Below are 15,585 nucleotides of genomic sequence, written 5' to 3'. Positions count from 1 at the left end.
TAGTATTTATTGCTTATAAATTGATATGGAGACCAAAAACACATAAAACTTCCAAATTCAACATTCTGAAGATGCTATTATCTTTTTAAAATTTCCTTTTCCAGGAGTTGGATAAATATCACAATATTGCGTTAATGCAAAAAGGTGGAAGAAGCTCCATCTTCTGTATTTTCAGGAAACCATACTTCTCAAGCAAGTATTAAAAATAATGCAATAAGAAAAAAAAATTACTAGACAGTAAACCCAACGAAGATATAAACCCTTTGTCTTAATCACCTTAGCATCCCCACTGCCACAGTATCCAGGAATGTACTTTGTCCTGAAATGTGTTACATGAGTGAATGAAACTAGTTTGTAATTTTGTCTACCTTCTCTAAAAGAAATAAATACCATTCCATTAGGTGTCAGGTAATAAGCCACTTGTCTTGTCAACTGTTCTATCTTTTGAGCCTAAAAAATAATGATGAAAGACTAAAAAAATAAGCGGCGGGATGGGGGTGGGGGCGCGCTCCTTGTCTAGAACATGTCAGAATAGGATCCGAATCCCATTTTGTCACCAAAAAAACGTCAGGCTACTCCGTCGTCTCGGAAAATTGTGTGGCTTTAAGACGACTCAATTCTAATTAGAAAACTCTTTCGAGAACAGGCACTTCCCACTGTATCCAAAGTGAGGCCAAGTTAACAAAACCGCAAAGACTTGGCTAATTCAGGCACAAGCTAATTTATTATTACTGGCCCAAATCACCTCCTTTTTTTTTTTTTTTCCTTGCTGTGCAGGCCAATATCCACAACCGCACTGACGCCTCGAGTAGGGCGAACGGTTTCACCAGTAGCTGGTGGGGAGCCCAGTTTTTCTCAGCCAAAACCCTGGGAGACTGGGATTTATGCGGTGTAGTAATCCAAACACCTCGAGTAGATTCCAGCCTTTAAAAATCTGCATCTCGTAAAAAAAAAAAAAAAAAAAAAAAATCCTTCAATTTTCCCTATTACAAGCCGAGGAAACAAATCTCCTGAGCTCTTCGGGGACCAGCTCTTTTCCAAATAACACAGACACTGCCAACTCCCCACGCTTGAGCCCTAACTGGGCAACACTCAACCCAGGTCTGAAGGGTCACAACAAACTGGACGCCGTCCGCCTCGCCTTTACAGAAGCCGCGCGCGGTCGGGCTGCCCCACAGTTCCACTTCCGGCCACAGAGTGAGAGGATGTTTTCCTTCTGGTCACGCCCTCCTAGCCACGCCCGCCACGCCCCCCGCCTTCCCAGCCCGAGCTCCCGCAGGCGGGCGCGCAGGAGGGGCGGAGTCCCGTGGGGGCCTCTGCGCCGTTCGGCTTCACCCGGCCGCGCGCAGGCCCGCCCCGAGTCAGCGGATTGTGCGGTGGCGCGCGCGCGCGCGCGCGGTGCCCTCCCCGTGACGTGCCTGGCCGAGGCCGCGCAAGGGCGCTGTTGCTGCCAGTGCCGCTGTCATGGCGTCCGAGGCGCTGGCTGAAGAGAACCCGCCGCGGTCTCCTTAGAGCAAGGGGCTGGCGGCTGGGTATGGAGAGCGGCCCCGGGAGCCTGCAGCCGCTAGAACACAGGGTGGCCGCCGAGCCAGCGCTAGGGACAGGTTCTCCGCAGGAAGGGCAACCGGAGACCAGGCTCGCCTCTGGGGATGGTCCTGGAGTATGGGCGACGGAGAACAGCGGCGGGAATGGGCAGGGGGCGGCGGCCGCCGGGAGGAGCCTTTTGGACTCGGTTTCTCCAGCCAGCTCTCCTCAGGTTCCCGGACCCTGCAGCTCTTGCCCGGGCTTGGACTTAAAGGAGAGTGATTTGGAGAATCCTGCTGCCCAGAAGACGCCTCCGAGAGGGCAGTACAAGGTGACCGCCTCCCCGGAGACAGCCGAGGCCGGAGCGGACCATGGATCGGGTCCGGCCGGAGACGCCGGCCCCCGCCCGGATCCCGCCGGCACCTGCGGGGCAGAGTTGGCGGCCGCCGGGTCCGAAGAGCCCAGCAGCGCCGGCGGCCTCAGCAGCAGTTGCAGCGACCCGAGCCCTCCTGGGGAATCGCCGAGCCTGGACTCCCTGGAGTCGTTCTCTAACCTGCATTCTTTCCCCAGCAGCTCTGAGTTTAATAGTGAGGAGGGAGCCGAGAACAGGGTCCCCGGGGAGGAGGAGGAGGAGGGCGCCGGCGCGGGCGCGGCGGTGTTGCCTGGGGCAGTGCCTCTGTGCCGGGAAGAGGAGGAGGAGGGGGAGGAAGCTCAGGTACTGGCGGCCTCCAAGGAACGCTTCCCGGGACAGTCTGTCTATCACATCAAGTGGATCCAGTGGAAGGAAGAGAACACACCCATCATCACTCAGAATGAGAATGGACCCTGCCCTTTGCTGGCCATCCTCAATGTTTTGCTTCTGGCCTGGAAGGTACATTCTGCAGCTTTCTTATTTCCTACCGCTTTTGGGGAGGGGGAAACGGGGTGAAGAATCTGCTGCGTGTCAGCTGACAGCTTCCTCTTTTCTTTGCTCATTCACCAGTATTCTGTTCCTTGAAATTCTTTATGGGACTCCTTTTGTCCAAAGAATATTCTTCTACGTTATTTCGTAAAGATTGCTAGCAGCCCCAGGTCTCTCTAGTGTTTAAATAAGAGTTCAGCCTGATGTACTTAAAAACAACTAGGACTTAGAACATCCTAAATCCTAGGATTATTTTTTTAAACTATATTTTTCTACGTTTCCTTCTTACTGACCTTGTCCAATATGCAAAAGAGTGAGGAATTGGGGAAAATTATCTTCAGAAGTTACCATCAGTTCGTGTTATCAAGAAGGAAGTTTTGATGGTTATGTTTAGTCGATTTTCTAACTAATACTTGTGACATTTCGTTGTAGATACTAAGGAAATGGTGACAGGGAAGATGTGGCCTCTTTGACAAATTCCATTTAAGGGAAAGCATTGGTCTGAGCCCAATTACCATAACTTCTTGGTTTTCAAAGATTGTTTTCATCTTATGCTTGATTTTTACTTTGGCTCTGCTTAAGTAGTTTGGCATTATTGCTAGTAACCTCGCATCAGAATATGTTAAGGGAACTAAAACTATAATGAGTAAAATAAGGAAAGACATATTCAAGGTAAAGGAGCAACAACAACAACAAAAAAGGAAGGGGTCTTCAAAACTTAATTATATCAAGGACTCAATGAGTTTATGTATAACTGAAGTGTCTTACCCAAGCTTGCAGTTTTAGGGTGTTGAGAAGAAGCGTCTTATAGCACCCATTTTATTTCCAAATTGTAATTATATCTGTTGATAAAATGTTTCCTAGAAGAAGAAAAAAACCTGGATTATTCTGACCAGTTAGGAAGAAAATCAAGTAAAGGGAATAGTATTTATTACGTGCCTTCATTTTCCTGTTACTAGCAAGGGCTGATGCAAGAGAAATAAGATTAGAAACCTTAGAAGTATCCGGTACGTAAGGGCACTCCAGTGTTTGTTGGAGGCTCTGCCTGCTTTTGAAGAGCTGTTGAGCCATTTGGGGTTACATCATCGACTTACTTGAAATTATTAAAGGACAGTGCAGGACAAAACACTGTAAGTGCATATAAATATAAATATGTTATATAAATACAAATTTTTAGGTTATAGAAAACAGATGGAAATGTACTAGAAATTCCAAAAGGGGAAAGTTTTCTTTGTTTTGGCATAGTCCCGGAGAGCTTCATGGAATTTGTGGTCTTGAACCAAGCTTTTAAGGAAAAGTAGAATTTAAAAGAATAGGGAAATGGAATCCTGGGAGAGGGAAGGTTGTAAACAAAAGGGATGAAAATAGAATGGAGAGAGAGAGAGAGAGTGTGTGTGTGTGTGTGTGTGTGTTTGAATGACAGAAGTGGTAAGTTCATACTGGTGAATCATAAATAAGATTGAAAAGGTGAAGAGCCACTTGATGAAGGCCCTAAAGGGTTAGAGTCTGGTTAGATTGATATATGGGCCAAAATCCCCAGTTTTTTGTTTTTTTTTTTTTTTTTTTTTTAAGGAAGGAATAACAGTTTCCTTTGGGCTTTTCTCTTCTCTTAGTTTCCATACAGTACTGCAGAAGTTGGGAGGATCTCCTTCCCTTGGTCTGGAATTTTGGGAGATAGATGAGCATTTAATTGTCTTTTTCAAAGACGTGGCCTGATTGGAATAATCAAACATTTGAGTTCCCGTTATGGGTGAGGTACTAGAAATACAAAAACAAGATGTAAGTCTGCCGTTCTGTAGCTCGCTATTAGTGGGGAGACAGACATATAATAATTACAATGCAATGTGCTAAGTTCTAACTATGCTTTGGAATTACAGAGAAAAGAGTAATGGGATGGGATGTGTCAAGCGGAAGCTTTATAGAAGAGGTAACCTAGGAACTGGGTCTAAAGGATGAGTAAGAAGGCCTTTCAGGCAGGGGGAATAGTGTCTTCAAAGATGGTGAAGTAGAAAAAAATTTGTTCTCTTTCCTGATTCCAGCCTTGATGGGGAGTGCAGAGGAAGAGGGGAAGGAAATGGCAGTGGCAGAACATAAAATTGATTGGTTGGGTTAGACTGTTAAAGAGCAGGCATGCTAATTAATTTAGAGGATATTTTATAAATCTGTGGCTTTTAGCCTTCTTTCTGCCTCCAGGCTATGGCTACACACAAATGTTACTTGTCAGTAAGCATCAATAGGGAGACAGATAAAGAGATGCAAGGTCTGATAAAGTGATGTTTTCTAAGTGAGCCAGGGGGGCTAGATGTTAGATCTGTTTTCATAATAATACTAAGATGTAATTTGTCTTTTCATTCTCATTCTTTCACAAGTGTCAGTGGAGTTTTCCAGGTTCTGTGATGTGTGGTGACATCATTCCTCTGACTGGAATGTGTGCTTATGTATTCTTCTGTTTAAAACTTTTCTCCTTTTTCATTTCTAGTATGGTAAGTATGAGGAGATAGAACAAACATAGACAAAAGTCATAGACAAAAGTTCTTTGGAGGACTGTAATTTTTAGGCTGTAATGGTCCTGACACTAGAAGGTCTGAGAAATACTACAGTAAAGAAAAATAATAAATACATTATAAAAGTAGCTGTCAGATTTCAGAAGACCCATTGCTGGTGCTGTTTACACTTTATATTTAGCTGATAATAGGGAACTATTAAAAATTACTGGACAGAGGAATAAGGTGATAAAAGTGGTCTTGTTTGAGATTAGACTAAGGGTAAGATTGTAGCAGGAAGAATGGATAAGGATAACCTTTTTGGATGGGGAATTTTCTGCCCCTTCTCTTTGATAAAGATAATGTTGCAGCCTAAATGATGAACTAATCATTAACGGACATAGGAAATGAAGGAGACAACCCTATCTTTTCTAATCTGGATTGATTGGGTAATTCAGAAGATAGAGAATATGTTTTAGGTGGGAGATGTCAAAGTTTGGTTGTGTCAAGTTGGAAATGTCTGATGGGGGACATGATAATATAAATATCCTTATGCCTCTGAAAGCATGGAGTGGGTCTCCGGGAAGAGGTCAAATTATAGAGGAAAACTGAACAGGGGAATTATTGCATAGGTGTAAGTATGGTAGCTTACTTGCCGTAAGTATGAGAATAAATGAATACTCCTTAAGGAGAGGTGAACAATAATTCTCAACTTTTTTCCACCCCAATATATGTGGTGAACAACAAATTGCCAGCTTAATTCCTTCCTGTAATCCCACCCTGTAATTCCCCATGCCCTCTTCAGTAGATATAGAAAAACAGAGGAACAAAGATTAAACTTGCTGTGGAAAAGGGCATGCTAAGCATTAAGGGTGAGAGAGTGTAAAAGAAACTAGTGTAGGCATAATTTAAGATATCATGGAGAACTGGAAGTAGGACAGTGTCGTGATAGTAGTCTTGGAGAGAGAGACTGTAATAAAGCAGTTATCATTGTCAAGTGCAAAAGCATCAAGGAGCTATTGGAATAGGAAAGATTTTTGCTAAAAAAGGACAGGTGTGAGGACAAGGTTGCTAAAAGTTAGGATAAAATGACTCCCTACAAGTTCTCTTCAGAGGGAAGGAACAGCAATCTCATTTTCTGAAGTAATGGAAGGAATGGGACAAAGAAGATAGAGAGAAAAGGTCATGTTAAGAGAAGTAGGGGGACGTGAGTGACTCAGTCAACTGAGCTGCTGACCCGTGGTTGTGGTCATGATTTTAGGGTACTGTGATTGAGGGCCTGCCTTTTTCAGCTCTACCCTTAGCAGAGAGTCTGCCTGTGGATTCTCTCTCTCCCTCTCCCTTTGCCCTTTGCCCCTTGCTCAGGCACGCTCTCTATAAAGTAAATGAATTTTAATTTATTCATTAAATTTAATTCAAGCTCAAATTTCTAATTCTGTTTCACTGACAGCAGGGAAATTTACCTAAAATTATGCTTTGGAATAAATTTCATTTTGCTTCTTTACTTCTTTACTTTACACTATACTTGTTTTTTTTTTTAATAGTTTTTCTTTAGTCTTTCATTTTATCTTTTGAAAACAATGCCATCTATAGGTATATTTGAGGTTGTGACCCATTTATTTAGAAGTGTTTAAGGGTGCCTGACTGGCTCAGTCGGTTGGTAATGCAACTCTTGATCTTGGAGTTGTGAGTTCAAGCCCCACATAAGGTATAGAGATCACTTAAAAATAAAATCTTAAGGGGCGCCTGGGTGGTTCAGTGGGTTAAAGCCTCTGCCTTCGGCTCAGGTCATGATCTCAGGGTCCTGGGATCGAGCCCCACATCGGGCTCTCTGCTCAGCAGGGAGCCTGCTTCCTCCTCTCTCTGTCTGCCTCTCTGCCTACTTGTGATCTCTGTCTGTCAAATAAATAAATAAAATCTTAAATAAAATAAAATCTTAAGGAGCACCCGGGTGGCTCAGATGGTTAAGCGTCTGCCTTCAGCTCAGGTCATCCTGATATCAAGCACTGCCCCTCTTCCATGGGGCTGTCTGCCCAGGAGGAGTCTTCTCTTTCTTCCTCTGACCCTCCCCACTGCTTGTGATCCTGCTCCTGTACTTTCTCAAATGAATAAAGAAAAAAACTCAAAAATCTCTAAATAAATACATAAAAATTTTTAAAGAAAAGTAGTACTTTTTTTAAAGTGATTTTTTCTTTATTCATTTGAGAGAGACAGAGAGCAAGCTGGGGTAGGGCAGGGGGAACGGGAAGAGAGAATCTCAAGCAGACTCCCCGTTGAGCAGGGAACCTGGCACAGGGCTCAGTCCTAGGACACTGGGATCATGACCTGAGCCAAAACCAAGAGTCAAACGCTCCCCAGACTGAGCCACCTAGGTACCGCATATTACTTTAGTAATAGAGGGAATCTCTACTTTGTCACACTTTTCTTTTTCTTTTAATGATTTTATTTATTTATTTGAAAGGGAGAGCAGAGCAAGGGAGAGAGCACATGAGTGGAGGGGAGAGGCAGAGAGAAGGAGAAGCAGGCTCTCTTAAGCAGGGAACCTGGTGTGGGGCTCTAGCCCAGGACCCTGGGATCATGACCTGAGCTAAAGGCAGCCACCCAGGAGCCTATACATATGTTTTCTTTTAGAAAGAATTTTATAGGTTCTGAGACTCAAACACTGAAAAGTACTTCAGTAAACTTAAATATATTGTGATTGAGGACAGATAGTTTTGTAATAACTAATGATTACATATCTAATCACTATGTAGCATTTTAGTAGAAGAATGAATGTACTGTTCTGAATTAGGATGCTGGAAGCACATCTCCTACATAGCCGTTTTGGGTAGGCAATTCTTCCCGGTTTTCTTTGCTTAATAGAAGCTGAGACCATCTCCTACTCCCAAGTCAAGGGAGGAATGCCAGGATTCTGAAGTAAGATTTTTTTTTTTCTCTTTTTATTAAGCTGGTTTCTCCAGACATTAAACCTAGAAAATGAAAAATAGGATTGATATATTTGATGCTATAAAAAATGAAAAAGCTGAGGGGCACCTGGGTGGCTCAGTGAGTTGAGCTCTAACTCTTGACTTCAGGTCAAGTCATGAACCTGGAGTCATGAGATCAAGCTCAGAGCTGAGTGTGGAGTCTGCTCAAGATTCTCTTCCTCTCTGGGGCGCCTGGGTGGCTCAGTGGGTTAAAGCCTCTGCCTTGGGCTCAAGTCATGATCTCAAGGTCCTGGGATCGAGCCCCGCATCGGGCTCTCTGCTTGGCAGGGAGCCTGCTTCTTCCCTCTCTCTCTGCCTACCTGTGATCTCTCTCTATCAAATAAATAAATAAAATATTTATAAAAAAAAAATTCTCTTTCTCTCTCTCTCTGCACCGCACCCCCCATACATGCGCTTTCTAAAAAAAAATTAATAAATAAAAGCTGAAGGTTAAAAAATAAAACAAAATTACTCCTCCTTTTCCCCCCAAAACACCCCACCAGGAACTAAACCAAAACACACTATAGGCCAAGGGAACTATTTACCAGATGATGTGTGCATTTGTTAATTTCTTCATTTCTAAGGAGCCCTTATAAATTAGAAGAGATGAGCAACCCCAATAGCAAAATGAGCAAAAGCCATTACCAGAAAATTCAGAGAAGTGCAAATGGACATCATCTCTCTCATTACCACTTGCTGATTAAGGCACCATGGAGGTAAATGTCTTGCCAAGCAATGAATTTTTGCTCTAGTTCTCCCTCCTTCCTTGACAGCTTTTCCCATACCCTCTTCTTGCTTCGGACTTGGTTTTACTTTTTTTTCCTTTTCCTTTTTTTTTTTTTTTTTTTTAAGATTTTATTTATTTGACATAGAGAAAGAGAGTGCAAGCACAAGCAGGGGAAGTACAGAGGGAAAAGGAGAAGCAGACTTCCCACTGAGCAGGGATCCTGTAGTGGGCCTTGATCTCAGGACTCTGAGAGCATGACCTGAGCCAATGGCAGGTGCTTAACCGACTAAGCCACCCAGGCCCCATCTTTCTTTTTTCTTAAACTTCCTGACTTGTAAGAACATTGCAATCACTCAATTTTCTCTCATTTCCCTTTTCTTTATGTAGGCACAAAGCTCTTTCGAGGCTTTCCAAGTGTGTTTATTCCTCATAAAAGTGGAAAAACAGATGGTGAGCCAAAGATTCCACTTTAGCCTCTGCCCACTTTTTTTTTTTTTTTTTAAATATAGATCTTGTAAGAAGAGAATAATAACTTCACACGGAGGTGTTTTGTTTACACAATAGATGCAAATAACACTTATGAGGCTTTGATTTTCAATCTCTGAAGCATTAGGATTGGTATAGTATCTCTGGATTTGTGAGATAAAGTAAATGGATACAGGCTGATGACAGTATGAATAATGCTGATGGCTGTAGTAGATTTGTTCTGTAGGTAATAGCTTGTCCTATTAATGTTGGGTTCATGGGGCACCTGGGTGGCTCAGTTGTTAAGTGTCTGCCTTCTGCTCAGGTCATGATCCCAGGGTCCTGGGATTGAGCCCCTCATTGAGCTTTCTGCTCCATGGGAAGCCTGCTTCCCCCTCTCCCACTCCCTCTGCTTATGTTCCCTCTCTCGCTGTATCTCTCTCTGTCAAATAAATAAATTAAAAAAGAAATCTTTAATGTTGGGTTCATTTTCGCCTCTTTCCTTGGTCTGAGTGGGTAACTTTCCCATAGCCTTGTCTATGTTGAGTCCCAGATAAAGAACATTTGAGCATAGGTGGTACCAACAATCATAGAGCTTTGAGAACTAATAGTACACAGTTATTTTTATGACATGCATTATACGCATTTCTTTTTAATTTTCTCAATCCCATCACAAAAATCCTTAGGTAAATATAGTTCCTATTTTACATATATACAAAACTGAGGTGCATAAAGTTTAAATAACTTGCCCAATTTAAGATTATAAGATTATCACCCACTCCAGAACTTAAGCTATTACTTGGGATATTTGGTTAAATATCAAGATGCCAGCACATCTGCTGGACAATAGGTCTAGAACAATGCAGGTTGGAAGAACAAGTGATAAAGTCAGAGAAGCAGAAATAGCCTTCTTGATTCCTTAGAACAAATCCCGAGGATCTGGTACCAGTTGTTCTTTATACAAACTCTGTCCATTTTTAGCTCCCTATACTTTATCCCATGTCCTCTGAATTATCTGACACTTCCAACTTCTGGATGTAAATGAGCTGGAGTGAATGAGCTGGCCTTTCCAGTCATAGTTTATTAAATACATTCTTTGATATTTTAATTAATTAGTAACTTCTGTCTCTACTACCATTACTCTAGTTCAAGCAACCTTCCTCTCGTCTGGATTACTTCAGTAGCCTTCACATTGGTCCCTTGCCTCACCCTATTCCCACCACCTTTTCAAGCAACTAATGCACAAGTTTCGTTGTCAGTTATTCTTGGGGTAGATTTTTCAGTAGCTAGGCTTTCTGAACTTCTTAAATGTAAGTCCATTGTAACATTTTTCATTACTCTGAAACTCTTGAATTGCATGTAAAATAGGACATCCTTGAAAATCTAATATATGTGAATGTATCTGCAGTTTCTGATGGTTTTACTTTTATTTATTTTTTTAGAGGGGGAGGGGCAGAGTGAGAGGGAGAAAATCTTTTTTTTTTTTTTTAAGATTTTATTTATTTATTTGGCAGACAGAGATCACAAGTAGGCAGAGAGGCAGGCAGAGAGAGAGTAAGGGAAGCAGGCTCCCTGCGAGCAGAGAGCCTGGTGCGTGGTTCAGTGCCAGGACTCTGGAACCATGACCTGAGCCGAAGGCAGAGGCTTTAACCCACTGAGTCACCCAGGCGCCCCGGTTTTAAATAGTTTTAAATATGCCTTGGTATTACTCTGAGGGTAGGGTCTAAAGTAATGGTAAAGATTGATGTTGAATGTGTTTCAAATTGACTTTTCTAAGTTGAAGATTATCTCTTATAAATTTTTCCTGACTTGGAATACTGATAAGAAGCAGGGTGATTTACTAAAAAACCTGAATTTTGGTATTTTTAAGTATATTATTCTTAATAATAAATGAATTATTTTTAATTAATAATAAATGATAAATAATAAATGAATGATACATATAAAAAGTTAGAATATAAAGATGATATGTAATTTGCTGGAGCCAGAATTAAGGTATGTTGAAAGGATCCTTAAGTTTTTTAGTCTTTATTTGAAAGAGGTTATATTTCTTCCCTTTGATTCCCATTAATACTTCTAATAATTTTAAAAATAGTTTCTTTACAATTTTGACTTAAAAAATCATGAATGCTATATGATTTAGTGTATATTTAAAATTAGAAGAGCACCTGGCTGGCTCAGTCCATAAAGCGTATAACTCTTGATCTTGACGTCAAGAGTTTGAGCCCCATGTTTGGGTGTAGAGATTACTTAAAGTAAAATTTTTTTTTAAATAAATTTTTTTATAATTAGTGAAATTTGAACAAGAGGAAATTGTATTATGGAGTTGGTCCACTTTTCCATAAGTAATGCAGAAATAGATTGCAACACAAGAATCAAATAATTCATATACAGATTAAAAATGGTTGCCTCCTAAGTTTCAACTCAGCTTTGTTTTAATGTCAAACTAAACCTCATAGTTCTGAAGCAGACATCATTTCCTTCTACAAACTTAACTTCCCTTACCAAATTTCTCATTTATATGTATTATATGAATCTTAATTTTTAGAATCTCCTGAGTCTTAGAGTTAACCTCAGTTATTCTTTCCCTGTTGTCCTCCGCTTTTCTTTCTTTCTTTTTTTTTTTTTTTTTTAAGATTTATTTATTTATTCGTGAGAGAGAGAATCTTCAAGCAGACTCCTCCCTGAACACGGATCCCATCACACTCGATCTCATGACCCATGAGATCATGAACTGAGCCAAAATCAGGAGTTGGATGATGCTTAACCTACTGAGCCACCCCCTCATCCTCCACTTTTCATTGGTCACAAAGTTGTGTCAGTTCTTCATTTAAAGTATATTTCAGATGATGTTTTAAATAAGACTTGTGTTGAAAGTGTTCTGCTATAAAATCTGTAAATACTGACATAATGGAGAGGGTAATTGGCTTTGGAGTTCAATCTCAGTTCACATCATAGCTTTGCTACTTTGAGCAAATTAACTTTTCAGTGCGATAGTTTATTCTTTGAATGAAGGTTATGAAATCTCCATAGGATTGTTGTGGATTAAGGGTAACATGCAAACTGGATGACAGTTAGTTCAATATATTAAAAATTTTTTTGTGACTTTCCTAAAGAGCAAAGATTGGCAAATACTTGATTTTTTAATCTTCTCAAGTAACTCTCCAACTTATAGAGGTGTTATAATTCTGTGTATTTCTGACTTTTTATTGGTATTCCAGTTAAATATTTAATAATATTCTTCGGTCATTTTTGTACTTAGCATTACCTATATAAACTGCTAATTTCTTAGTTATAACCGGGTCTCCTGCATTTCTCTACCCCCCTCAGAATATCAAAATCATAGGTATCAAAATCTTGGCATATCACTTTTAAGATGTTTTGCATTCTTTTTTTTTTTTTTTAAGATTTTTATTTATTTACTTGAGAGAGAGACAGTGAGAGAGAGCATGTACGAGCAGAAGGTCAGAGAGAGAAGCAGACTCCCCATGGAGCTGGGACCCCGATGCGGGACTTGATCCCGGGACTCCAGGATCATGACCTGAGCCGAAGACAGTCGTCCAACCAACTGGGCCACCCAGGCGTCCCAGATGTTTTGCATTCTTGTTTAAGATTTTATTAATACTTTACATGGAAGATTTTTTAAATTTATTTTTAATTTTTAAAAAGATTTTATTTATTTATTCATGGAGAGGGAGAGAGAGAGGCAGAAGGAGAAGCAGACTTCCCAAGGAGCAGGGAGCCCAGATGTGGGACTCGATCCCAGGACCCCAGGATCACGACCTGAGCCGAAGGCATATGCTTAACCATCTGAGCTACCCAGGCACCCTATTTTTAAATTTTTTTAATTAAAAAAATTTTTGATCTTGTTTGAGTCTATTCTCAAATACACTTCACTTTTCACATGACTAAGAATTACAGAATAATTTGGCTAAATTAATGAGGTTTTACCCTATAGTTGAATATTTGGAGTTGGAGTAGCTATTTCCTTTTGTTAATTTAAATATTCTTGCTGTGCTTATGTTACTAATTTGCTAAGGAAAGCCAGTTAATTCAGTAAAATCTTTAGTTCTAGGAGAAGACACAATTTATTTTCCTAGACTCTATTTGGACTCTTAATTTGGAGCTATGTGTTACTATATACTGAGAAGCTTTGCTAATGTTTTAGGAAGACTATTTAAACTACTTATGAGAGTACCTTTCAACTACCTTTTTATACATTAAAGTATTCATGTACTTAAGAACAATATGTTTTAGATTATTACTAAAAGAAGATCACCTAAGAACCTAGGTTATACTTCATTTGATGTTTTTTTCATTTTAAAATTTAAAATTGAGATTTAGACAAAATACCATACTTGGTAATTCTGTATTCTTAGGTAGCTATTCCCTAAACTGTTCTTTCTTTTATAAAATCTAAAGAGACAAAGGAGTGAAAGTCATAGGCTCATTAACAAAACCTTGGACACTCGCTTTTGAGGTGATGGTGCTAGAGGAAAGCAAAAAGAAAATCAAGCTTTCAGGAATATCATTTTGTGGTTAAAAAAAAAAAAATCTGTTGACAGCTCCACAGTATTATTGAGAAACAGGCGTTCCTTCTCAATTTTGTTTGTTTGTCCTTAGTTTTAATGACTATCCGGAATATGTTATTGGCTAGGATTCAGGAAGTGAGTATTTCACTGAGTGTGCATGTGAATAAGTCAGTTAAAATATTTGTATACTTGTTGTCCCACTTCTTAATGAGTATAGAGATACCATTTTCTTTTTCAAGTGTTTAAAGCAATACATTGTAGGCAGTTGTTATTTGGAAATTTCAAGGCTAAACCCTGAAATCATATTAGTGGAAATCTAGGATTATAGTATGTTTCCCCCAAGTACCTATACTTGTTAGTGCCTTTGTTTGTTATTTTGACAGAAATGCCACATTTGACAATTCTGTTAATTCTTATTTTGACAATTTTATAGTAGGATTGTTACTTTAGCCAGAGTAGAGGTAAAGCTATCTGTGGAATTTACTTTTGAATATATTCTGACTGAACCTGTCTGGAATAAAGGATATATAGTTTTGTTTTGAGATTTTACTTTATTTTATTTATTTGACAGACAGAGATCACAAGTAGGTGGAGAGGCAGGCAGAGAATGAGGAGGAAGCAGGCTCCCTGACAAGCAGAGAGCCCAATGCGGGTCTCAGTCCCAGGACCCTGGGATCATGACCTGAGCCAAAGGCAGAGGCTTAATCCACCGAGCCACTATATATCCAGGTGTCCTGGATATATAGTTCTTATTTAAGAAACATTGTTAGGTATAAATGGGACTTTTTTTTCTTTTTTTTTTTTTTTAAGCTTTTATTTTTTATTTATTTATTTGACAGACAGAGATCACAAGTAGGCAGAGAGGCAGTGGGGGAAGGGGAGAAGCAGGCTCCCTGCTGAGCAGAGATCCTGGGATCATGACCTGAGCTGAAGGCAGAGGCTTAACCAGCCACCCAGGTGCCCCTAAATGGGACTTTCAGATTGTTCTGACAATTATTCAGAATATAAACACTTACAGTGAATATAAACTGCTGGTTTAAATAACAGACTTTAGTGCTACTGAAATAGCTTGCTTAAATATTCTATAGTGATAAAATATTCTATAGTAACAGTTAAAATCATCTAAAGGAAGGATCAGCAAACTTTTCCTATAAAGGATCAGATAGTAAGTAAATATTTTTAGGCCTTGTGGGCTCTATGATTTCTCTTGTAAAGATTCAACTCTATTATTGTTGTACAAAAACAGCCAAAACCATACATAACCAATGAGAGTGACTGTTCCAATAAAACTTTATTTAGAAAAACAGGCAGGAGACCATAATATGCCAATGAATTTCAGTTTAAAAATATACCCTGTATTGGGGTGCCTGGGTGGCTCTGTGGGTTAAGCCTCTGCCTTTGGCTAAGGTCATGATCTCAGGGTCCTGGGATCAAGCCTGGCATTGGGAACTCTGCTCAGCAGGGAACCTGTTGCTCCTTTCTCTCTCTCTGCCTGCATCTCTGCCTATTCGTGATCTCTGTCTGTGAAATAAATTTAAAAATCTTAAAATACGCACACATACACACACACACACATCTTATATGGGAACTCTCTACTTTCTGCTGTAAACCTAAAGCTGCTTTAAAAAAAATTTCTATTAAAAGTTTTTGAAAAACATGACACACGAAAAAAAATGACTTAGAATCAAATAATGTTCAAAACCTCCATGGCATCTCTTTGTTTTCACTGAGTGATAAATCTCCTGGATGACAAAATCATAAGCATTAATTGTCAGGTATGCTTTCAAAGCATATCAGAATGTTCTGTTTTACAGAGATCTGTTTTAGAACTTATTTTATTCATTGATTAAAACAAAATATTGTGACATGCTATTACCACATTTGCTAACATAAACACCCAGAGCACCTTTTTCAACTCTTGGAGGAATTGTTGGAAAATTGATGATTTAAATGATTTCCTTGGTTGAATAGAAGATAATTCCAAAAA

The 15,585-nt window shown here is 39.9% G+C and overlaps 1 protein-coding gene across 6 annotated transcripts in view; it reads left to right on the top strand.

Moving 5' to 3' along the window:
* The first annotated feature begins 573 nt into the window (after nt 1-573).
* The window catches only part of MINDY2 (MINDY lysine 48 deubiquitinase 2), a 75,011-nt gene continuing 59,999 nt past the window's right edge, over nt 574-15,585 (top strand). Inside the window, exon 1 of one of the 6 annotated variants that reach the window (XM_082733758.1) lies at nt 574-2,395. In XM_082733758.1, coding sequence (XP_082589884.1) covers nt 1,535-2,395 — 861 coding nt within the window. In that variant the 5' untranslated portion in view covers nt 574-1,534. The remainder of the gene's footprint in view (nt 2,396-15,585) is intronic. The other 5 variants (XM_082733757.1, XM_082733759.1, XM_082733761.1 and 2 more) reach the window with 5 other exon arrangements.

Source organism: Mustela nivalis (assembly GCF_964662115.1).
Source record: "Mustela nivalis genome assembly, chromosome: 6".
In the NCBI taxonomy this organism is placed as follows: Eukaryota; Metazoa; Chordata; class Mammalia; order Carnivora; family Mustelidae; genus Mustela; species Mustela nivalis.
Note: the sequence above shows the minus strand (reverse complement) of the source record. Positions and strands in the feature narration are given on the sequence as shown.